This window comes from Phoxinus phoxinus (genome assembly GCF_949152265.1).
Source record: "Phoxinus phoxinus genome assembly, chromosome: 12".
NCBI classification, from domain to species: domain Eukaryota; kingdom Metazoa; phylum Chordata; class Actinopteri; order Cypriniformes; family Leuciscidae; genus Phoxinus; species Phoxinus phoxinus.
The window spans coordinates 6,359,145-6,383,823 of record NC_136887.1 but is presented as its reverse complement, the minus strand read 5'-3'; the positions used below and the strand labels follow the sequence as shown (position 1 = coordinate 6,383,823).

The 24,679-nt window shown below is 41.0% G+C and overlaps 3 protein-coding genes across 5 annotated transcripts in view; all 3 read left to right on the top strand.

The window, feature by feature from the left end:
• The window catches only part of LOC307007844 (E3 ubiquitin-protein ligase TRIM39-like), an 84,295-nt gene that overhangs the window by 23,353 nt on the left and 36,263 nt on the right, over positions 1 to 24,679 (top strand). The gene's annotated exons all lie outside the window — the stretch shown is intronic.
• Positions 12,871 to 14,918, top strand: LOC307008007 (uncharacterized protein; the record flags this gene model as incomplete). The annotated part of the gene is made up of 9 exons (XM_079630562.1): positions 12,871 to 12,955; positions 13,023 to 13,082; positions 13,167 to 13,255; positions 13,346 to 13,446; positions 13,525 to 13,681; positions 13,935 to 14,015; positions 14,108 to 14,155; positions 14,623 to 14,748; positions 14,846 to 14,918. The coding sequence occupies 8 exons, from the start codon at positions 12,871 to 12,873 to the stop codon at positions 14,644 to 14,646; spliced, it is 645 nt and encodes a 214-aa protein (XP_079486688.1). The 3' UTR covers positions 14,647 to 14,748; positions 14,846 to 14,918.
• LOC307007849 (G2/M phase-specific E3 ubiquitin-protein ligase-like) lies at positions 14,942 to 19,595 on the top strand. Of its 3 annotated transcripts, none has more exons than XR_013799697.1 (5): positions 14,942 to 15,013; positions 15,099 to 15,244; positions 15,359 to 15,681; positions 15,773 to 18,422; positions 18,704 to 19,595. XR_013799697.1 is itself a non-coding variant. In XM_079630226.1 (3 exons), exons 1-3 carry the CDS (start codon positions 18,065 to 18,067, stop codon positions 18,949 to 18,951), a joined length of 525 nt encoding a protein of 174 aa, XP_079486352.1. In that variant the 5' UTR covers positions 18,019 to 18,064; the 3' UTR covers positions 18,952 to 19,595. The 3 variants fall into 3 exon arrangements, 1 of the variants encoding a protein (XP_079486352.1); XR_013799698.1 differs by lacking the exon at positions 18,704 to 19,595 and having other exon boundaries at positions 15,773 to 16,244; positions 16,317 to 16,551; XM_079630226.1 differs by lacking the exons at positions 14,942 to 15,013; positions 15,099 to 15,244; positions 15,359 to 15,681 and having other exon boundaries at positions 18,019 to 18,126; positions 18,208 to 18,422.

The window sequence follows — 24,679 nt, the reverse complement described above, 5'->3', positions numbered from 1 at the left end:
ACCCATTAAAACGAGGCATTTGTCGCGTAGCCTACGTATGGTGTATTGTTTTAGACACCCGCCCCATCCTGGCCTAGTCTCTCACAGGCGCGCACAAAACCAATGTTGCTAACGAATCAACTTTGTCACTTTATTTTTGGCCTAATAGCCTTAGCTTACATCCAGTTAAAAATATATCGCCAATACGCGACCACGAGGTCTTGCTCTCTCGGCACATGATCGTCTCTCTTTGGTGTCTTGGCCGAGAGAAGCCTGTTGGTGTCTTTGACTCTTGACCGTAACGTAATTTACTGATTTGTTCGTTGTTTGTTTCGATGCTGCCCTGTGCGTTAAAATATCCAAAATCACTGCATATAGCCGCTCTTTAACCAAGGTAAGGTGATTTTTGTCAGATCATGTCGCAGTTATAAATCAGGGCCCGTATTCATAAAGAATCTAAGAATCCTCTCAGAAAACTCTTAATTTAGCTTAAAAACTTTTATGTAGGAGTCTTAGCCTAAGAGCAATTCGGGAACGATCTGAGAGCAACTCTGAGTAAGGAAAAGACAAAAACTTTTATCTTAGTGAGGAGGCGGGGCTGACCCCGTTGCTATGTATGACACAATCTTTTGAAGACTGTGATTGGTTGGTTGTCCAAGAAGGAAAAAAAAGAGTGATTTTAAGTAAAGGGTCTATTCTAAGCCTTCACTTTGAAATTACATGTGTCATTTTTCCTTATTTGACCGTTCTCACACACACACACACACACACACACACACACACACACACACACACACACACACACACACACACACACACACACATTATATATGTGTATATAAATCCTTTTTTTATTTACCATGCTGTTAATTTCCTAAAAAGGTATTTGATTGGCTTAGAATGATAAAAATTGTTCCACTCTTTCCAATTACACTGATTAATGGCATGTCTATTTAAGTGGTGGTTTGAATGTTGGTTTTAATGTATCAAACATGGAATCAAAACCAAGAAGGGTGAGAAAGCCCAACTGGACAGAGGAACAGTGTTTACTGTTAGCCCAGTTAGTGGAGGAACACAAGGCCATTCTTAAAGGAAAATTCGGGCCGGGTGTCACAGCACGGGACAAGAAGCAGACATGGGAGCGTATAGCACAAACTATTAACGGTTCATTCCCCCTGCTTGTGCGCACCAATGAAGACTGTGAGAAACGCTGGTATGTGTTGCAATCAAAAGCCAGAGAGGAAATTGCAGCACACAAGCGGGAGTCTTCACGCACAGGTGAGTGCTATAACACTTTTTTGTACGCTGGCAAACTTATCTCTAACAATTATATATGTATAGCCTACTGTACATGTGGTCCACTGTATTGTTTTCTAGGGGGGGGGGGACCACCTGCTAAACAGCTGTCCCAAGTAGCCCAAACCGTTTTTAACATATTAGGTCACTCAGAAACGAGTATCACCGGTTTGAAGGAGGGCACAGACAGCTCAATGATTCAGCTGGTGGAACTACAAAAATGGTAATTTTAATAAACCAACAGCCAAGTAACATAATATAAAGACACATTTTTATTTAACATAGGCAAGGCCATTTCTATATGGCATTCTATGAACTGAAAAAATAAATAAAAATTGGCCTACATTTATTTTAAATAACAGAGATTAAATGTTTTCTCCTTTCAGTAGCACAGAGCCTTCAGCAGAGGAATGGGGACCGTCGACATCGCAGGTGGGCGACCCTCAGCCCGAAGCGCCTCATTCCCTGCCTTCTGCTGCCACCGCAGCTGCTCCAACACCATCCCTAGTAGACAAAAAACTGGAGATGGAGATGGATGTCCTAAAGCAGCAGAAAATAGTACTCCATCTACAGGAGGAGTACTACAAACTAAAAATTGAGCTACTCAAAAATAAAACTAATAACAAATAATATTTTTTTGTGTCTTCATAATATCTTTCTAATGAAAATGTTGGCTAAGGTGTGTCTGTTTAGTCACGATTTTTATATTACATTCACAGTAACTTACATGAAATGCAAATTAGTAAACTGAGCTCTGTAAGGATTCCCACTTTGGGACAGATCCCTCCCTTGTGGAGGGTATTCTTCATCATCCTCTTCATCAGCCCGATTGTCCGTGGGAGGGTCTGCAATTTGTCTAGCTTTACAGATGTTATGAAGCACTGCACAGGCTGTTATCACTTTGCAGACCTTTTCTGGTGCCAGTCGCACCTCTCCATGCAAAATGTGAAAGCGCCTCTTTAGTTGACCAATACCCCGCTCAACTACGGCTCGTGTTTTCTTGTGAGCTCTGTGAGTTAATGAAAATTAACAGAATTCAGTTGATATTTTCAAAACAAAATGGTAGGTTATTTATGGGAAGTAGAGTAGCCTACAAATACTACTGCAACACATTTGTTGTTCTCTAAATTTGAAGTCCACACACATTAAGTGTATGTGTTGTCACTGTTACCTGTTGTAATTTAGCTGTGACCCCTGGTCAGGACGGAGGTAAGGTGTGAGGAGCCATGGTTTACAAGGATAACCACTGTCCCCTAACAAGTGGCAATTTGCTGGAATACGACGTCCTTCAAACAGATGTCTCAGGCCACTCTCCGCCAGTATCCTGGCATCATGTGTTGCGCCGGGCCATTTTGCAACAATGTCTACAATCTTATAATCTGCACCGAAAACAACTTGAACGTTTATGCTGTGGTACCTCTTTCTATTAACATAAACATCCTCGTCTTCCGACGGTGCAATAATTCGGATGTGGGTTCCATCAATTACTCCGACAACACCAGGGAAACCTGCTATATTCATAAATGCAGTTTTTTGAGCCTGCAAGGTGGGAATGTCCAGTGGAAACGAAATGAACTGCGAAACAATAAGAGGTTCTGAAAGTGCTGTAATTGTTTGTGTGATCACTCTGCTTACAGAAGGTTGTGACAGACCCAAATCATCACTACTGCATTGTTGCATTTTCCCAGTTGGCAAATATCGTAATGTAGTGATAACTTTCATTTCTGGCGCTATGGCATTTCTGCGCTGTGTCGGAGATGTTAGCGCGTCTCTAATAAGATCAGTCACAAACATAATCCCTGCACGATCTAATCTATAGCGTCGCATTAACTCACTGTCATCCATTGTCTGCAACACATTTCTTCTCCTTCGTCTTTCTGCCATTTTCTCCTCTGCTAAAGAAACTCTTAAGCCTCTTAAAAGTCCTCATCCGTGCTCCTAACAATTTTGACCTTAAGACCTATTTTAAGGGTTAAGATTCTTTCTGAATTACTTTTTTCTTTACTAGGAGTTTTTCTTTAATTTTAAGAGTAAACGCCCACATTTCTAAGAATTTTCTTAGAATTTCGTCACTAGGAGCTACTCTTTGCGTTAAGATTCTTTATGAATACGGGCCCAGGATTTTAGCAGCTCAAACACAAAGCAATGAGCATTAATGAAAATCAGTTTTGCACACTAGATTTGAAGTAGCTGTTACGTGTTTTGCTCAACATGACCTCAGTCGTCATCAAACTGACGCACAATCGTCTCTGCAGGTGATATTTTCTTGCACAGTACCTGGTTGAGCCGCCTATATTGAAACACTGATATAGGGAGTAGTTTCAAACACAGCTGTAGTCTCACAAATTCCTGTGGGATATCTATGTAGGTCTATTAAGGTCTAATGTACAACAATTTCTGTCATATGTTTTTTCAACGTTATATTTCAAAATAAACAAAGCATGTGTTGCACTTTTCAAAAAGGAGGCGGTGCTCTTTCTTCGTGCAACACATTTATTTCTGTTTGAAAGTATGAAAAAGACAGGTTAGATCGGGAACACTCTGTAGCGTGTACACTCAAACTTACTCATTATATACTGAGCACTCTTTCACTCTACTAGCGTCAGCTTTCTTAACAGTATCAAAAATAATGTCTCAAAGTGCAAGCATTTATGCATATTCATGACACTGACTAGACACACCATCACACTAGTCTTAAAGTTACCTTTTCTAAACCCATTAACACTAGAACAATAAATCTAAACATGTTCAATACTCACTCTTACACTGTGCAGAGGCAAGTATAGTAAATAACATTAAAGTAGCACATTACACTCTGTTAACATAAATACAGGCGAGAAATGTAGGCTACTAACTCTATACTCAAACATTGAGAATTACAATTCAGGATATAGCTACATTACTCCGGCATTTATAATTGTATAAACTTTTCTTATTGCTCTTTTTATCATTTTATGAATTACTTTAATCACAGTTTTAACCCAATACCGGTTTCTATAGTTTAACATTACATCTTCAGCAAATGGATAATAAAATCATTAACACACTGAGTCTGATTTCTTATTAATAATACATCATGAAATGCTCTTTTTACAGTTAATGGCTGATGGAATGACTCTCACTAAAGTTAACACGTGAGTGGGGTGATTATAGGCCTATTCACACGTGTGCGTTTTAGTTTCATTTCTTTAACACTACACACAACTTTTTCAGATTCTTAAACATCGACCTAGTACATCACCTATCACTTGTCTCACATTTTTGTGTGAATCATGGTATTTTTAGACACCAACTACTCATTTTCACTCAATGCAGAACGTTACGATCTTTTATAATGGTTGTTAATATGATCGTCCGCCATTTTAGGTGCAATACTCTGAACCACCGTAACATTGAACATCTCAATATATTTCTCGCAAGAACTACAGTTTTATAAGCACATAATACTGTTGTGATTTACCAAAGAATGAATTTGTCAGCTTACCTGTTTGAAAGTATGAAAAAGACAGGTTAGATCGGGAACACTCTCTGTAGCGTGTACACTCAAACTCACTCATTACATACTGAGCGCTCTTTCACTCTACTAGCGTCAGCGACCAATCCTCAGCCTAGTGTAACGCTTAGGGTGCCCTCTATTGGTGAAGCTGAGTTTCACAACAATAACACTTTCTAAAGATACATCGCAACAGTATTATCATCAAATGCAATCCTAATTCTTATTATCAGAACTCCATTACCGAAATCAAAATTTAAAGGGGCAATATTTATCTGTGTCTCTTAAAGGGGCAATAAAAACTCAGGGCTACACTCTCCCCCACAAAATTAAATGTCTCCGGACATTTCCGTGAACAAGGAAAACATCACATTAGAACACCACAGCCATCCAAGGCCTCCAGTAACCCTTAGTCTGTGTTACCTTACAGTTTCTTTGTACCAAGGACGGTTGACCCAATGTATCATACATAACTCAGTACCACAGGCTGATGTCTCTGTCTCTGGGGTCGCTGTCTTCCCGCCTGTTGCTCCCTTTGCGTCAGGACCGGAGGGTCGGCCTCGGATTCATCATACTCAGGCCTATCAGGACTCAAGTCAGGTCTCTGAGATTGTAGTGGCACATCCTCTTCGCTCTGTAGTGGCACATCCTCTTTGCTTTGTAGTGGCACATCCTCTTCGCTTTGTAGTGGCACATCCTCTTCGCTTTGTAGTGGCACATCCTCTTTGCTTTGTAGTGGCACATCCTCTTCGCTTTGTAGTGGCACATCCTCTTTGCGATGCTGAGGACTCTGAGGCTGAAAAGGCTCTGCTAGAGGATTCAGTGAACCCTGTCTTTGCCGTCTCCCTCGGCCAGGTCTGAGATGCCACTGGTAGTTGCCGCTATATTCGTCGCTGGAGGTGTCACTCTGCTCTAGCTGTTGCCTATGCTGTCGTTCTGGCTTGGTTCTTTCCCTTGGAAAGCTCTGGGAGTCCTTCTGCGGCTGACAAATCTCTGCTGGTGGCTGATCAAGGGGAAGGAAATCACAGGCCAGCAGAAGATTTCTGTGAACCACTCTGTCTCTTCCTTTAGCATTTTCTGGACTAATCTCATAAACGGGACTGCCATCGACTTTTCTCTTCTTCACCTTGTACACTTGGCCCTGGATGCCAGAGAGTTTCTTCAAGCTGGCCATCAATCTGTTCTCAAGCTCTTTGCCCATATCATGATGTAATCTACTGGGAAACCCAAACTTAAGGGCAAAGTCGTTGAAAATCTTAGCAGCTACAGTCTTGGCCGCTTTGTTTCTTGTTGCGTAGGCCTGCGCGAATCTCGTAAAATGGTCCATGACCACCAATATATACTCATACCCATGCTTACATTTCTCCAAATGCAGAAAATCTATGGAAACGAGCTGGAATGGATATGTGGTCTAGATGGACACCATAGGTGCACGGGTCTGCTTACTCGGTTTCTTCTTCTTGAGGCATTCACACACTTTACTGACAAAATGTTCAACGTCCCTACTCATCTGTGGCCAATAGAACCGTTCTCGAATCAGGTCAAGAGTCCTCTCGACCCCCAAGTGACCCCTGTCCTGGTGTAGTTCTTTGAAGACCAGCGGATGATAAGCTTTGGGGAGCAGCAGTTGTTCTCGATGGGAAGTTTTACGGCGCAGAACACCATCTTGACCCATATGAACCTTTAGCCACTGTTTCAGCAGTATGGCCACTGCAGGGTTCTCTGCTTTCACTTCAGCTCTACTTGGGCTCCTGCTCTGTGACTTGTACCAGAGGACTCTCGACAGGATTTCATCCTCTTCCTGTACTTTGCGGATTTGATCTGTGGTGAGAGGTTGGCTGGTCTCACGGTCCTTCGCCATGCTCAAAGCACTGACCTGAATCAACCCCACACCCCGGCAAAGGTTCCTATTTTCTGTTATGACCCTCTCCATGGATCCACTGATTACATCTTGACTGGCCTCAGCAGTACAGCAACGCATGTAGTCCTCAATATCCAAGGGCATCCGTGACAACCCATCTGCATCGGAGTTGTTCTTGCCTGGGCGGTACCGGATGGTGAAGTTATAATCGGCCAACTCCGCCAACCATCTGTGTCCTGTTGCGTTGAGTTTTGCGGTGGTGAGCACATACGTCAGTGGATTGTTATCTGTATATACCACGAACGATGGGGCATGGTAAAGATAATACCGGAAACGTTCGCAGATGGCCCACTTCAATGCTAAAAACTCTAGTTTTCCAGAATGCAGATGGTACCTCTTTTCTGATGGACTCAGGGTGCGGGAGCCATAGGCGATCACTCTCATCTTTCCCTGCTGTCTCTGATATAACACTGCACCCAGACCAACTTGGGATGCATCACAATGTAATACGAACGCCTGGGTGAAATCCGGATATCCAAGGACAGGGGGCTTCGTGAGTACATCTATTAGCTGGTTCAGCACTTCCTGGTGAGAGTTGGTCCACTGTACAGGTGTCTGCGATGGTAAGTGACCCTTGTTTTTCGTTCCTGTTTTACGGGGCTTCTTCACGGTCGGGTCTGGAGTGCACTTTTCGGGGTTAGGGACAGTGAGTAAGTTATACAACGGGTGGGCCACCCGGGAGAAATTGGGGATGAAGGGTCTATAGTAGGAGAGGAAACCAAGGATCTGGCTCACATCACCCACTGTGGTCGGGGTAGGGATGGGCGATATGGCCTAAAATCCATATTGCGATATACATTGCCGCTTCTTGCGATAACGATATATATCACGAAATATAAATGATAATAAAACCATTTCAGAACAGGTTACAAAGACCCTAAGGAAAGCCAAACAACTGCTAAATATATATATATTTTTTAACGAAAGAAAGAAACGGTGTATGTCGTTTTGAGAACATTTATTGTGCAAAACTGTAATTATACAACATAATGTTGCAGATAAATAAAATTCAAGAACACTAGATTTTAAGTAGCCCTAATGTTTATATTATGGCTAGCAGCTAATAAAAAACCCAAATTCTAAATTAGAATATTGTGAAAAGGTTTTCATAAAGCTGTAAGCCATAATCATCAAAATTATAACAAATAAAGCCTTGCAATATCTCATTTTGCATGTAATGAGTCTATTTAATATATTAGATTCACTTTTGCATGATATTCTAATTTTTCGCGTTTCACCTGTATACGTCAACTAAAGAAAATTCTTCAAGTATAAAAGTTTATTTACAGTAGTGCCATGCCATAGACAGTAAAAAGTGCAAAACAGTGCAGAAGGCACTCCAAATCAAATGTAGTTTTAGTTTGGCTATTTTTTTAAAGGACACAAAAGATGCAAATAGCAGAAAAACTGATGTCTTCTCAGTTAAAAAGCAACACAACAACGAATCTTAAAATCGGGTACACACAGAGATTTTGTTTACACCACTATTTTGTGAATACGCGCTGTTATTCAGTGACATGTTTCGTTTTGAGGTGGTAGAACAGATTAGTCGTGTGTGTTACTGAACTGTTGCCCCACGCACTCTGTATAGTTTGCTGCAGCTCGTCGGACGGCTTAAATCCGAACGGAGTCCAAATAATGGATGTTGCACCGATCTTTTTCACCAGCTCCTCCGTTTCGCTTTCAGCCATGTTTACTCAAGATGACGACGAATATGATATGTTTCAGCCGGTTGCAGCTCGTGGCTCTAAATTTCGCGGGTAGATTGCGTCATCAACATGCATTATCGCGATAGTGCAATAGAATTAAAATCTCTATCGTAGGCCAATTTTGTATCGTTTATATCGCATATCATTTATATCGCCCATTACTAGGTCGGGGTCTTCTCTTTTAACGCCTGCACCAGAGCCATCTCTGCAGGGTCCATTGTGTAGCCTTCTCCTGTCACCAACTTGCCAAGAAACCTCACACTCGATCTAAACAGCTCACATTTCTTTGGGGTCAGCTTTACACCATGTTCCTTATACGCTGGAGAACAAGACGGATGTGCTCCACGCGCTACTTGAAGCTACAACTGTGTACCTGGTTGTCCTCCAGGTACGGGAGGCAACTCGTGTCTCTCAGCCCAGTCAAACAATGCTCCATGCTCCTCTGAAACTCTGCAGGTGCCGAGCTTAGGCCAAAGGGTATGCGCACCCATTCATAGAGCCCCCAGGGTGTGATGAAAGCTGTGAGAGGGCGGCTCTCTTCATCCAGATAACCCTGGTGGTACGCTTTACCCTGATCTAAGACTGAGAACCACGAGCTCCCGCCTAGAGCATCCAACATGTCTTGAATCCTCGGTATCGGATGGCGGTCGGGGACTGACTTGCGGTTAAGTTCTCTGAAGTCAACACAGAGACAAAGACTACCGTCCTTCTTACGGACACACACCACTGGCGATGAATAAGGGGATCGAGAAGGTGTGATCCACCCTCTTCTCAACAAATCCTGTAGGTACTCTTTAACTTCATTGTGAAGAGGCTTTGGAACGGACATGTAGGTCTTTTGTACAGGGCTCGTATCGTGGAGGGTGATATGCATCGTGATTGATGGTATACAACCCACATCGTCACTGTCAAAGGAAAACGCCTCACATTTCTCCCGCAACATCCTCCTTACCGCCTCCTGCTGTCCTTCTGAGAGATGGCAGAGATCCACAGGAGGGTCCCATGAGGTTGGTCTACTCGCTTGAGTGTTATCTGGTTATGGCACACTGTGACGGTTCAGACAGATGGTGCGACCAGTCGTGTTGGTCATAGAGATGGGAATGTATGGAACTCTCCTTTCTGGGATCTGCACCAGTACATCATTGTAAATAATGCCTTCTGGGGGAGGATTAAGTAAGTCAGGTGAAAAGAACATATGTTGGCCTTGGGCTCGTGAACTCACATGTGTTCTTATATAGACAGTGGTGACTTGGTTAGCTGGTAAGGGCACTCTTTTTCCACCGGTACGAACTACACCAATCTCTGAATCTGAATCACCGTTCCGCATCAACTTGACTACACGATGAGCAGTTTTCACTGTTATCGCAAGGGCTCTACTCACTTTCTGTGCCAACTGCTTTCTTTCGCTTTTCGTCTTTTCCTCATTTCTGTTAATGATGGCCTCAATGACGTTGTAGCCGATGATGGGGTCACTGGCAACTGTTGGGTCGCTTGACACGAGCATTGGTACATGTAATTCATTCATCTCGGTGGGGTCACTGCCTAATCTGAAACTGACTTCAATCCAGCCGATATATGGAATGGGCGTGTCATTGGCAGCAAAGACTGTCTGTGTCTCATCCCCCAACAACTCTGAGATGGGCTTGACAACGGTGTGGGGAAGGTGGTCCAGTCGCCAGGGGTCATTCACTATGCTGGACTGTGCTCCCGTGTCCCACAGGGCTCTAACTGGGCGATTGTCCATGACACAGTCCACTATACATCGGCTTCCTACAAGGCTTCCTAACTGTGGCTGGTATCGAGGTGGTATATAGTTAACTACACTTACAGCTGATGAGGTGCCAGATACTCTCCTTCCAAGGTCTGTTATAGGTTAAATGACTGGGCTGGGTGGTGGCTGCTCATTTTGGGGCGCTGTTTCTTGGACTACTGCTGGCCCCATCTCCGTAGTCCCTGCCCGTTTCCCGACGATGCTCTGCATCCGCGAGAGAAGTGGCCTTCCTTTCCACATTTGAAACAGTGCGAACAGCTCTCACCTGTTCCCTCATCTCTGCATTTCTTGCAGCCTTTCGCTCTCTGCTTTTGTTCAGGAGGATGGGGGCTTGCTTCCATTACAGCCAGAAACATTTGCTTCATCTCTTTGCAAAGTTCTTCCATCATCTGATGTGCATTCATGCTGTCAGGCTTAGTCTCGTTCCCCTTTACTGTTGTGATAGCTGCTGCTGAGTTGGACTCCTTAAGTCTAGAGGGGCTCTGGGCAGGTGTGGATTTTACCTGAGTATCTGCTTGAAGCTCCTGCACTTTGGGCATCTTACCAGCAGTGGATCTTTTCCGTTTTTCTTGTCTCTCACTTTCGACTTTGGCCGCCTCATCCACTTTCTGTATAAGTTCTTAATCTGATATACTCACATCACTGAGGTAGGGCAGTTTTTGGAATTTCACATAATCACTCTAGTCGGCTTTTGAGTGGGGAATCTGTTTTCTTTACATGAGAGCTGTGTGGTGAGAACTTTTTTTTGTTCTTCTTTTGGAGCTGGCTTCTCTGACGGGTACACTTCATCTGGTTGACGACACTCCTTACTTTGTCTTTCAATGAATGTTAATAAATCAACACAGTACTGTTTAACTTCATCACTCTCTTGTTTCTCCTCAAGCTCATCCAATACACACTCAGCCATCTTGATAAGCACCCTCCGTGTCCTGCTGCGGGACTCTCCACTGTCGAGGCCATCACATTTCATGTACCTGCAGACATCCCAGAGAGACTCTTCCCCAAGCTGCCACAGAGCTGCACTCACTTGATCACGCAGGATCTGACTGGCGTCCATCTTGTTGAAGGCTCGACTCGTTGGGAAGGAGGGGGGTTTAATGATGCTGGTCACTTTGTCGCCTCCTCCTGGCTGGCTCGCCAAAATATGTTGCACTTTTCAAAAAGGAGGCGGTGCTCTTTCTTCGTGCAACACATTTATTTCTGTTTGAAAGTATGAAAAAGACAGGTTAGATAGGGAACACTCTCTGTAGCGTGTACACTCAAACTCACTCATTACATACTGAGCGCTCTTTCACTCTACTAGCGTCAGCTTTCTTAACAGTATCAAAAATAATGTCTCAAAGTGCAAGCATTTATGCATATTCATGACACTGACTGGACACACCATCACACTAGTCTTAAAGTTACCTTTTCTAAACCCATTAACACTAGAACAATAAATCTAAACATGTTCAATACTCACTCTTACACTGTGCAGAGGCAAGTATAGTAAATAACATTAAAGTAGCACATTACACTCTGTTAACATAAATACAGGCGAGTAATGTAGGCTACTAACTCTATACTCAAACATTGAGAATTACAATTCAGGATATAGCTACATTACTCCGGCATTTATAATTGTATAAACTTTTCTTATTGCGCTTTATGAATTACTTTAATCACAGTTTTAACCAAATACCGGTTTCTATAGTTTAACATTACATCTTCAGCAAATGGATAATAAAATCATTAACACACTGAGTCTGATTTCTTATTAATAATACATCATGAAATGCTCTTTTTACAGTTAATGGCTGATGGAATGACTCTCACTAAAGTTAACACGTGAGTGGGGTGATTGTAGGCCTATTCACACGTGTGCGTTTTAGCTTCATTTCTTTAACACTACACACAACTATTTCAGATTCTTAAACATCGACCTAGTACATCACCTATCACTTGTCTCACATTTTTGTGTGAATCATGGTATTTTTAGACACCAACTACTCATTTTCACTCAATGCAGAACGTTACGATCTTTTATAATGGTTGTTAATATGATCGTCCGCCATTTTAGGTGCAAAACTCTGAACCACCGTAACATTGAACATCTCAATATATTTCTCGCAAGAACTACAGTTTTATAAGCACATAATACTGTTGTGATTTACCAAAGAATTAATTTGTCAGCTTACCTGTTTGAAAGTATGAAAAAGACAGGTTAGATCGGGAACACTCTCTGTAGCGTGTACACTCAAACTCACTCATTACATACTGAGCGCTCTTTCAGTCTACTAGCGTCAGCGACCAATCCTCAGCCTAGTGTAACCCTTAGGGTGCCCTCTATTGGTGAAGCTGAGTTTCACAACAATAACACTTTCTAAAGATACATCGCAACAGTATTATCATCAAATGCCATCGTAATTCTTATTATCAGAACTCCATTACCGAAATCAAAATTTAAAGGGGCAATATTTATCTGTGTCTCTTAAAGGGGCAATAAACACTCAGGGCTACACATGCACATTAAACATAGCATTTTTAAAATGTAATTGTTATGGGTTAAGTTTACATTGACATTGTTTTCAAATTTACAGTTGAAGTAAATAGACTTTTCGCAAGCTATGGAGCAGAAGCCAGCAGGAGACCTTTAAGTCGTCGTAGTCGTTCTGCAAGACATCGCAGTAGCTTCACAAGAGTTTTCTGCTGCTTAAGTAGCATGACACAAAGTGTTACACCAACTAAATTTGAAAGGGAGGAACTGGAAGCTGCAGGACTAGGAGAGAAAAAAGTTACATTTCTTGGTGGGTATTGTGTACGTTTTTGTTTATAAACAAAAGTTTTGCTTCTAAAATTCTTTCTTTTTTACAGGTGATGAAAATAATGCAGAAGATTTCAAAGACTACATTCTAACAACATATCCAAAACTTGGTAACTGTGGGGGATTTGAGATTTAAAAAACATCAGGCATGACCCGATCTAGGAATCTGGTGGTATTGTCTTCCCCAAACACAGGATACACAATTAAGACTCTAAAGCAAAATATGGGACATGCTGTCATCTACATACGTCCTATGCAAAAAGACATAGAACTGTCCAGTTCTGTAAGTAACTTCAATTAATATGTGCTTATTACATTTTAGACAACTGAATTTGTTATCTAAAATTCTGAGATTGCTTTTGAATTTTTTAAGGTTGTCTGTACATCTCCCATGCTTGGGCCAATGGAGAGATGTCTTACCTGTGAAAAAAAGTTAAATTTCAATGAACTTAAGCTTCACATTGAGAGCTGCAGGTATGGAAAACATTGACTGGTCGATTTAATATTCAGTTTCTTATTAGGTAAACAAATTTTAATTTAATGTTTTTGAAGGCCAAGGACTGAATGTTCCAATCACCTGCTACCAACATTAGAGAACGAACACCTAAAGGCACATTCTTCAGACAGTGATTCATTCATCAACCAGTCACCCCCTGAGGAAAATACTGACCAACTGTTCATCGATTTAACAGAGGAAAAAACAGACATGGTAAACTTCAAGTTTGCATTGCTAAGAGCTTGTCTTACCATCAAACATTTTCTTCTGCCATAAATTCAGTTTGTAGGTTCACAATATTAGCATTTCAAAACACTTCTTATTTTTTCTAAAAACATTTTGCTACTTTTTGTATATAATTTTATAATCAAACTGAAGAAGAGAGTGGTCTTGTGCATCATCCACATTTATGTGGTCCAGGTTTTATGGTAGATGCTTTTAGGAGTGTTTTTAATATTTTTGTCAGGAATCTTTAAGTGAATGGCGGAGGATGCGTGAGGAGCAGGATGAGGAATATAATCAGTCTTTGATAGCAGATCAAGCCAAAGTATGTAGGGTAAACTTTATAACAGGCATCCCCTGATGATATTGCATTGTAATGCAGACAGAAAGATTACACAGTGTCTGAATTTGTTTCAGGAACTTCAGAAGATGAATAGTGAAGCATTTGAGAATAGACGCAGAAAGGTAAGTCTAAGTAAAGGAAATCAGGATGTTGCTGCCTTTTTAAGACATATTACATATTTATTTGTAATAACTTATGTGTATTTACATAGTAGATGCTTAGCAGATAACCTAAAGCAAATTACAAGCTGAATAATTCTACAAAAGCATCACCATAGAGAAAATAGTCTTTGGATATTTATTTTAAAGATAATTTAGGCATTGAGAGAAAGGGAGTAAAAGTCCTGGTAATTGATTTTATTACGTGTTGTGACAGTGCTACAAGGCACACCTAGACCACAGAAATTGGGAGAGACTATACATTTATATAAATGTAGACAGGATGGTGAAGATCCTGTAGCGCCTCTGTAAATTAATATCTGTTCTTTCAAAGTTATGTGGGCAGTTGCCAGTTTGTTACTATAAAAAAGATTGTTGTATTTTGTTTTGTTATAACAGTTTGATTCAGAAACTTACCTACATTATTTTAGGCTATAGATGAGAGACGAGCGTGAATGGCGAGTTTACCTGAACTTGCTCATGGTGTGCCACTAAAAGTAAAATATCCGAGTGGCTTAATGAGGACCAGGACATTTATTTTAAGGGAATCAATTAAGGTAGGTAAGGTTTTTATTTTATTTTATATATATATATTTTTTTTTTTTGGTGTGCAAAGTCTAATCTGTTTAAATGTGAAATAATCAAAATGTATAGGCACTGTTTGACTTTGTTGGAGAGGTAGAGGATGCTACAGAATGGTTCCATATTCAGGAAGCCTTATCACCACCACTTAGAAATGACCTATGTGGAACCATTTTTGAAAGAAATATCAGAGGGCCAACCACACTTTTTGTCCAGTGGATTTCTTCCGAAGATGCAGAGGTAGATTTACAAAATGTTATACTTTTTTTCTTTTTTTTTCTTAGCTTGTCATTTACTGTTTAATGTAATTCATCAATTTATGCAGACCATTCTTACACCTGATGACAATGACAACCATGATAAAGATTATAATTATTCTGGGACTGTCAGCCTATTGGATCAACCTAGCACCTCTAATGAACATCTGACATCGTTCTCCCCTCGATCAGACCAGGAAAAGACTGTCCATAAGTGAGAATTAAAGTGTTATGGTTTCAGTTAACCCATAGTCACCTCTACCTGTATCCCATTTGATATATTATGTCATCATTTATCATTTGCATTCATAATAATATTATTTTCCAGGACCGACCTCCAAACAATACTGAGTCGCCTTTCAGCCAAGATAGATGATAGTCCCACCAGTAATCAGATCAATGTTGTAAGGGATTACAAAGGCAATACCCACAACATACTAAGAAGCACTGTTCAGGCTTTTAGTCGGCGAAGATTTAACCTCGGAGCAAGACTGGATGTCATTTTTGTTGATGATACAAAAGAAGCAGAGGGGGCTGTGGACGGTGGTGGTCCAACTAGAGAGTACCTCAGATTGCTCCTTAAGGCTGTCCAACAGTCTAGCATATTTGCGGGCCCTGAAAATAGTAAGAGGTTGCGGCTTGACAGTGAAGGTAAGCATTTAAACCAAAGGTCTTATTTTAAATTATTTCATAACATTAAGTCATTGTAGTTAATTAAAATATTTTGGTAATTTCTTTACAGCTTTGCATAAAGGTCTCTACAGGCAGATATCTCAAATGATATCAGTTTGTATAATTCATGGAGGAATGGGGCCACATTTATTTTCAGAAAAGCTCTCTCTCCAGGTTTGTGGTAAACCCAGCGGTCCTGCAACCTTGGATGAAGTAGATGATGAGACCTTTAAAGAAATGCTTTGCAAAGTAAGTCACAGGTCGGGGGGGTCAAGCCAGACTGCACCCACCCCTGAAACCCAGGACCACCTCGAGGAGCGCACCAGGAAAACCAGACAGACGAGAGAGTAAAAGTTGACAAGGTTTATTTTGTTAAAATCAATTAAAAGTCTCAATGCTAACTCTGTGTCTCCCAACCAGAACGGGATCGGACCGCGGGCGCCGGGAGGGCGTGGAGTTCTCTTCGGCAGCTTGTGCCTGTGCGTGGCCGGTAAGGGAGAAGAGGAGTCGGCCACCCGTCCACTGAGTGGGGGAGTATCCTGGTAAGTAGAACTTGTAACTGCTTTAGTCAAGACGATGCAAGGAATATTTCTTATGTCCACCTCTCTTCACAGCGACATCACATACGGCGTTGGCCAGGAGGATCCTTCAATCTGCACAGCAGAGTAAGTAGTTCAACAACAGGTATATGTTCTTGAAATGAGTGATGGGGCTTACGGCTGGAAGATGCTTCGGTCCAGACAAGGAAAGGAATAACTCTGGTGTCCACCTCTCTTCACAGCGACATCACATACGGCGTTGGCCAGGAGGATCCTTCAATCTGCACAGCAGAGTAAGTAGTTCAACAACAGGTATATGTTCTTGGAATGAGTGATGGGGCTTACTTCGGTCCAGACGAGGAAAGAAATAACTCTGGTGTCCACCTCTCTTCACAGCGACATCAGATACGGCGCTTGGCCAGGAGGATCCTTCAATCTGCACAGCAGGGTAAGTAATTCAACAACAGGTATATGTTCTTTGAACGAGTGATGGGGCTTACGGCTGGGAGATGCTTCGATCCAGACGAAGAAAAGAATAACTCTGATGTCCGACTCTCTCACGGCGACATCACATACAGCGCTTGACCAGGAGGATCCTTCAATCTACACAGCAGAGTAAGTTAATACATGTACACACGATCTTCCAGCAGGTAGGGAGAATCTTCGCACTGAACGCCTGGGTTGTTTTGTTACGGTGACGGTGGTGGGCTTTCGAGATGGTGAGCGTAAGGCATTAACTCTGTATATATTCCCCACACCCTGTAACTTCACTTCAAGCAATTTCTGGTGTAAACACACCACTTCAGGCACTGCATATCCACTCTTAGTGTAAATAGAGCCAGCACTCACCCAACGATTGCTCCGTCCACTGTCAGGCTGGATCGAGTCCCACCCAATCGCGAGGAAGTGCGAATGCCTCTTTACTGACCCGGGGACCAAGCGTTTCCTGCCCACACTCGAAGGAGAAGACGGGAGTTCAACTGAGCCCTTAATCCACACACTCTCCGGTGATACAACCCTCGTGAACAATCCACTCCACAACGTTATGTCAATCTCAGTGCAGGTACAGTACATACATTCAATCAAATTCCACAATCATATTACTTATCTTCCCTCGGATGATGATGGCACGGCTTGGTCTGCACTTGGTTCTCGTAACTCACTCTCTTTCCGTCCTCCGTATCTCCACTCGATCGCTGTTATATCTGTCGCACAGCCGAACGGCCAAACCCCACAATAATCCTCAGATACCTTTGCACGCCAGCCCAACCGTCAAAGGGATCCACTTCTCTCAGGGGAACATATCCGAAAAAAAGGACAACCAGGAAGAACGACCAGGAGAACGAACAACCAGTGGGAATCACCAACTTCCTGGTCTCTGAACTTCCTTTTTATATGGTTACTCCGCCTCCATAATCCTCGCGCAGATCCCAACATCTAACTCTCCGCACCAGATGTCAATCCGTCATTAGCGTTGTTATGGTGACATCATGCGCAACCCGGAAATTAACCGGTGTTACCGCAACACCGTCCCGGGGGGGAACACAATTCCAGCGGGACTTAGTTCCGCTTCCCTTTCGTCACCCCGTGACATAAGTATTTTTCTTAAACTGCAGCGGGCAAAATTAAGTTATGCAGTAATAGTACCCCTATTAATAGTGTTTTTGTATTGTAGCTGTAGCATGACTGTTTGTATTTAAAAAAAAATTTTGATAAAAGAAGCTGAAACTGTTCCAGAAGCCAAAGCTGCCATTGAAATGGCAAAAGATTGCCTGTCCATAATTGGAGCCTTTAGATCCATTAGTACTCTTAAGCAGCGGGACATGCTGGTACAGTCAGCTGTGGAGTATTATGTTGATGGGAGATGCAATGTTGCACTGCAACAGTACGTAGTATCATAAACTTTCTTGTTTGTTGAAATAGTTGTCATACTTTGTTCTTTGTAAATTCTACATGTTTTTTACAGGTTTGTTGATGGTTTTAACACCCTTGGACTTCTTCAAGAAATGCAGACACACACAGATCTGTTTCACATCATATTTGTTGAAGACAAAAGAAACCTGAGATCTTCAGACCTGACATCACTTTTTGAAGCAAACCTTTCAGATCATGACAGCTATAAGAGAGAGCTAGAGACCAGGACCTTGTGCTTCTGGAAAGACTGGATCATAGATGTTGAAGGTATTTACAAATATTTTTGACATTTTACAAATATACTGGAGTAGAAAGTATAATAATTGTTGCAAAAAGTAACAATGAAAGTATGCACTATTGATTCTACTTAAGTACAGATATGTGAAAAATGATATGTGACAACCACTGATGGTGAATGAATGATTGCATACTTTATTTACAGTTATTTTTATATATACAATTATTTAAAGAGGAAATACCCACCTTGTACTTGTTTGGAATGGCACTAACAGTACAGTTGTTAGACTGAATATCTACATGTGTTACAGATGAAGAATGTGCACCACTGACATTGGAGAATGTGCTGGAGTTTGCTTCAGGGTCTTCAGTCATTCCACCCCATGGCTTTCTGCAGCAGCCCCAAATCGAATTTCTGCACAACGCACCAGAGAAAATATTTCCAGAGGCAAACACATGCAACATTGTTTTAAAATTACCCATCCATTATAATTACGAGTCTTTCAAAACAAACATGAGCAACGGCATACTGTGGGCACCAACATTTGGTGTAGCGTAGTGCAACACATGAGCATTAAAGGGATGTACAAAGGGATCCTAGGTTGATTTTACTCCGGACCATCCCTTTAAATAAATTGATAAACCATAAATTAAATTTACCCCATAATTTACTCACCTTCATTCCATCCTAGTTGTACAACATCTTCATTTCCTCAGCCAAACACTAGTGGAGAAACATTTAACAAAATCCTAGCATTTCATATTGAATTGTGATCAACAGTGTCATTACAAAGCTATGAACAGAATTGTACATATTATTACTCCATTTGTGTTTGGCTGAAGAAAGTAAGATATCGTACACTTAGGATGGCATAAGGGTGAGTAAATTTCATAAGGGTTGAGTTTAAATACATTGTTGTTTGAAAATACTATGGTTGTATTTTTGACAATGAAATGTTACAGTTGTAAGGCCATTTTATCGTTCAGGGATGTTTTATTTAACAACATGAAATGTTACAGTTTCGCTGTTTTATTGCTCAGTGATGATAGTTAATGTAGTTAACAGCGTGTTATGCATAAAAAAATGAAATTAAATGCTTTTTCTGATATTACTGTGTCTGATTTCTGATCAACAATACGATAGGTCTGTCTGATATGCATATATTCAAAATCTATGCCTAAAGTTTTTTAAACCTTTAAAAGAAGACTATGATTCATCAAGCATTTGTTTAACAGCAAGAACTGTTTCCATGTAGACAGATAATGCTTGCGAGAAAGGTACATCCGGGTTTGGTAGTGTTGCCAGCTCTTCTTCGGTCAAGCTTCAAGGTAAATCCAACTCAGGAACATGAACACCTTCTGCTTGTTGCCCTTTGAATTTCTTCCCTGACTTCATCATCAATGTCAATCTACAACAGTTACAATATGAATAATATGGTATTGGTACAATATGGTAATGATGTACCATAAAAATGGCGGCGGGTGAGACAGGTGTGCTTGCAGCTCTCTTACTGTTTGGTTTATTATCAAGCCTTCGTGTAAATCCAACTGATAGCATTGAAGTTAATCTGAATAGGAAAAATATTTCCTCCCAATGTCAAGGAGTTGAAATCCATATCAGTAAAAGTTCAAAAACAACGGGCACAGGTTACAAACATTTCGGCTTTGGAAGGGGTGTGATTCATACTTGCGTTTGGGCTAAGTCTCCACACACTGGGCAAAAACGAAAAACCCGGGCCGTGAGCAAACGCCAAAATAACAACGGTTTGATAGTCGTGCTCTACTTATTGCTATCTGGCGATATACACCAATGCCCTGGTCCAAAGACTGCACTCAGAGGAAACCTTCCAACAAAGGCACAAACAGAGGAAGCGATCAGCCACCTACAACTTGCCACAGTCGAGAACGTAGACGTGGTGAACAGGATGTCTTTAGGTCTACTGGATGTTGCACCGTCCAATATGGTTTGCGATGCGGCTAGCGGACACTGGCAGCTGCAGCAGAAGCAGCGGGAAATGCCAAGTAGGGCTGAACGATTAATTGCATTTGCGATAATATCGCGATATGATGAAACGCGATTTTGTAATCGCAGAAGCAGCGATTACACTCTGGTCACGTGACACGCGATAGTAAAGCAGTCTGCACTGCAGATGAAGCATCAACTTGGCACGCTACGCATACAGGCCTGGCATAGGCTACAGGAAAGAACAGTTTGTTTAATTTATTTGATTGTGTTATACATTCTCTTCAACGATTCTGTATGGATTCAGATAATTTCAGAATCGAGTCTGAGCTTATAGTTTTAAACACAGATGCGTGATGACGCTGCGTGTGCTTTATACACAATATTCTGCTTGCTTCTAATTCCTCTGTCACACACACACATTCGAACCTTCCGAAAAATAGTCTTTCATAGTCTACAGTTCGGAAAAGTTGAAGCGAATTGGACATTTGCGGGCTTCATTGCACTGACTAGAAGATCATATGGCACTCGCTGTGAAATACGCGCGCTTGATGTTACTCTAGTAGTGCGCTGTCTCGCCCGCCGGTATTTTCCTTACAAATGCTCTATAAAGGCATCATATGTATTTTGGAATGCAGTTGGCTTATATATTAAAAATAAAAATATGAAAACCATCGACAGAAGCTGCTTTCAATTTCAAATACTCACGCCCGCTTTGTGAAGAGCGCTCTCACATGCGGCTGTGAGCGACTGTCTACGTGGTTAAATGTACTTGCATCTCAAAATGCGTTTATGACGCGAAATTAATGTAAACAGTCAGTTATGTCTTAAGATATTAAACAGACAGGACAAACCACATCTTATATTTCAAAAGATATCTGTACATAAGTGTGAAGCAGCTTATCTTATCTAAACTGAGAAAGAAAAATCACTTAATCACAGCTCTTGAATGGAAAACATTCAGACTACTCTTAAATACTGAAAGCACTCTTTGGTTATTGCTTGTAATGTTTTTTCCCCTTTTTGTAATTGATAGCTTTTATGTTTTGAAGCTATTCGCTTATATAGCCTATTTAAAATTCTTAACATGTGATTGTATTAATTTTTTTTTTTTAATGTGTAATTATTTTTAAAAGTAGCCTATTTATAATTACATATGTAATTAAATAAATATTTAAAGTTTTATTAATAAGATTAATTGATAAATAAAAAAAGTTGATCGGCTCATGAGGTGCCTAAAGATTCCCATCCATATTTTACAATTATTTATTGCTTGTGTTTGTTGAATAATATAAAAGATAAAGAGCTTAAAAAATAATCGCAATCGCAATATTGGTAAAAATAATCGCAATTAGATTATTTTCCAAAATCGTTCAGCCCTAATGCCAAGTGTGAACGCGGCTGTAAACTCAAGAGCCAGCGGATACCGGGTGCGGAGGCGGACGAGTATGCGGCTGGAGTGTGCTGCTGAGGCTGCAATACCCAACGCCAGTAGACACCAGGCGCTGGAGGAGACGAGGACGGGATGGCTGCGGTCAGCGGAGTCTCTGGCGCCTAGAGGACATGCAACACTGACGGGACTGTTACCCGGGGGAGGTGATGAGGCGGACACGCACTGTGTTTGTCTGGAGACACCAATAGTATCGGCTACAAAATCGCTGCCGAAGGCCATTACCGTGAGAAGTAACAACTTGGTCTTCACTGAGGAACAAATATCCGTTTTTGCATCGAAGGGCTTGCATTGTTTTCATTTAAACATTCACAGCTTACTGCCAAAGATCACGGAGGTACGTGAGCTGGCTAGGAAAATCAAGGCAAGTATACTATGTTTTTCAGAAACATGGTTAGATTCTTATATTACTGACTCCAAAGTTGAAATTGAAAACTTTGTTATCGTTCGTAAAGACCGGAACAGACAAGGGGGTGGGGTTTGCATATTTGTGAGGTCTGATATTGATTTCAATCTAAGACAGGACCTGGACAATGTAAATTTTGAAGCTGTGTGGATTGATATTTTACTTCCAAAAAGCAAACCAATTTTGTGTGGTGTTGTTTATAGACCTCCAAATCAAAATTACTTCATCCAAACCTTGGAATGTGTTAGTGCAGGCTGTCATGATTGTTTAAACCAGGAAGTCATCTTAATGGCAGATAATAATATTGATGTTTTGAATACAGAAGGTCCATTATACAATGGCTTTTGTGATTTTCTGAAAATGCATGGTCTAACCCAATTAATTAGTGTTCCAACCAGAATAACTGAGCATAGCCAAACTGCTATTGACCACATCATTGTATCTGACACAAGTAAAATCCTACAAAGTGGGGTCATTGTGCATGGAATTAGTGACCATTTTTAACCTATTGTACCAGGAAAGTTAAGAGGGCTCAGATTAAATGTCACAAATCTGTAAAGAGCAGAAGTTTAAAAGGGTATAATATTAATAACTTTCAGGACATGCTTAATGATATTAACTGGATGGAAATTACCAATATAGGTGATGTTGATTTAGCATGGGATAGCTTTCAATCTATGTTCTTGAAAAAAATACTTGATAAGATAGCCCCATTAAAAGAGAACAGGATTAAACAAAGATCTCAGCCTTGGATAAATAATTATATTTTGGACACCATTTACTTAAGGGATAAAATTTTAAGTAAGTTTAAAAGAACCAAACTGCCTATTCTTTTTAAAGAATATAAAGTACTAAAGGATAACTAATTTTAAGAATCTATTTTGTTTTAGGTATAAATTATGATTATTGAGTTTCCAGCAGTAGATTCCTGCATAACTTGTAAATGAGTCAGATCATTGAGACTTTCACCTTTTGTCTTTAATGGCTCTGGGATGGCCCTTGGAACCGGAGTTCCTGGCCAGAATCAGCATGTGAATAGTTATGCTGATTCCTAGCTCAGACGTTGAAGCATCAAGATGATTGGATTAGCAATACAATAGAGTGTTATATGCTGATTGGTTCTGGAGGAATCCAGATGCAATACAGGTTTTTTCACTTGATAGAATCAATTCCTCCAGTCAAATTCCAGTCCCAGAAGTCCCTCCCCCTTAGAAGGTATATAACTACAATGTAAACTGTTTAGAGCTAGACTGATTTTGGAACTTGCAGCCGTGCTCAATAAAGAAGAACTTCTAATTTGAACGTGATCCAAACTGTCTCCTGGTCCCTGCTTCGATCAAAGAAAACTTTACAACAGATGGTGCCGTGACCCGGATATAGTTCCAGCTTCCTCACCTGAATCCAGATTGAAAACTTCAAGCAACAAAGAATTAACTTTTCCAGACTGAATCTCAACAAAGATCTCAACTGACTGAGTTCCAGACTGAATCTTGAAACCTCTCAACTAAGTGTTGTGGTGAGTGCTGCTCTATCCAAAAGAACCTACAAGACCAGTACAAATTTGTATCCTCTGCGCCGTCAGAGAAGAGTTAACAAACAGCTGCAGGGTTTGGTTAACTAAGTTTATCCTCTAAAGTTGTCTTTTAGAGATGAAAGTTATCCTCTGCTTTCTTGTTAGGCAGGGAAGATTAGCATAAATTGCTAGTTATTTTGTTTATCCTTTGTTTTACAGAGAAGGTTAGCATTATGTGCTGATATTTTGGTTTATCCTCTGCTAGGCAGGGAAGATTTAACAGTTACATGTTAAGATTTGTGTGTATCCTCTTGCCTAAAGAAGGCCTGTCTTTTGTAAGCTAGAGAAGATTAGCGTCATGTGGTTATAAGATTGTACCCTCTGTTTGTAAGACAGTAGAGAGAAGTTTAAGTGTTTGTTTGTGTGGTAACATAGAAACATCACAAAATGGTTAGAAGGAATGCTAAGCTGGTTCCCACAACTGAGAAAGGTGGACTAGCTACCCCTCTGTGGTCAGACAGTGAGTTCAAGTCATTGTTAGGAGAACACATGGACTCCATAGTGACTGAGACAGATAGATTGGATTTGACAAAGAAATTTGGTGTTCACCCAGAAAAAGTATGGTCTATTGAAGAATGCAAGAAGGTGTTAGGTGCATGTATCAGGAAGAATAACATCAAGGGAATCATTTGTTGTCACAGAGAATTTAGCTTATCCATTGCACAAGAACAAGCTCGGTGTATTGCTAAATTGTCACACTACTAACCATCATGGACATCGCGCAAAGTGTAGACTCCAGAAACAACATATTCTTAGAGCAAATGAATATGTCAAGAACGCCTTGTTTGCTGGAAAGAATGTTGCATGGCACACACACCTTCAGCTTCTGCCACAAACAAAGAACATTGCTGCTTTCCGGGACTCACTTGTGCACAACCATGGTGGTCAGGAACTT

Bases quoted from the DNA above. Each gene is read 5' to 3' on its own strand.
- LOC307007849 (XM_079630226.1), top strand. From the start codon at position 18,065: ATGCTGGTACAGTCAGCTGTGGAGTATTATGTTGATGGGAGATGCAAT. The intron at 18,127-18,207 runs GTACGTAGTATC...TGTTTTTTACAG, and splicing joins TGCAATGTTGCACTGCAACA to GTTTGTTGATGGTTTTAACA. The intron at 18,423-18,703 runs GTATTTACAAAT...CATGTGTTACAG, and splicing joins CTGGATCATAGATGTTGAAG to ATGAAGAATGTGCACCACTG.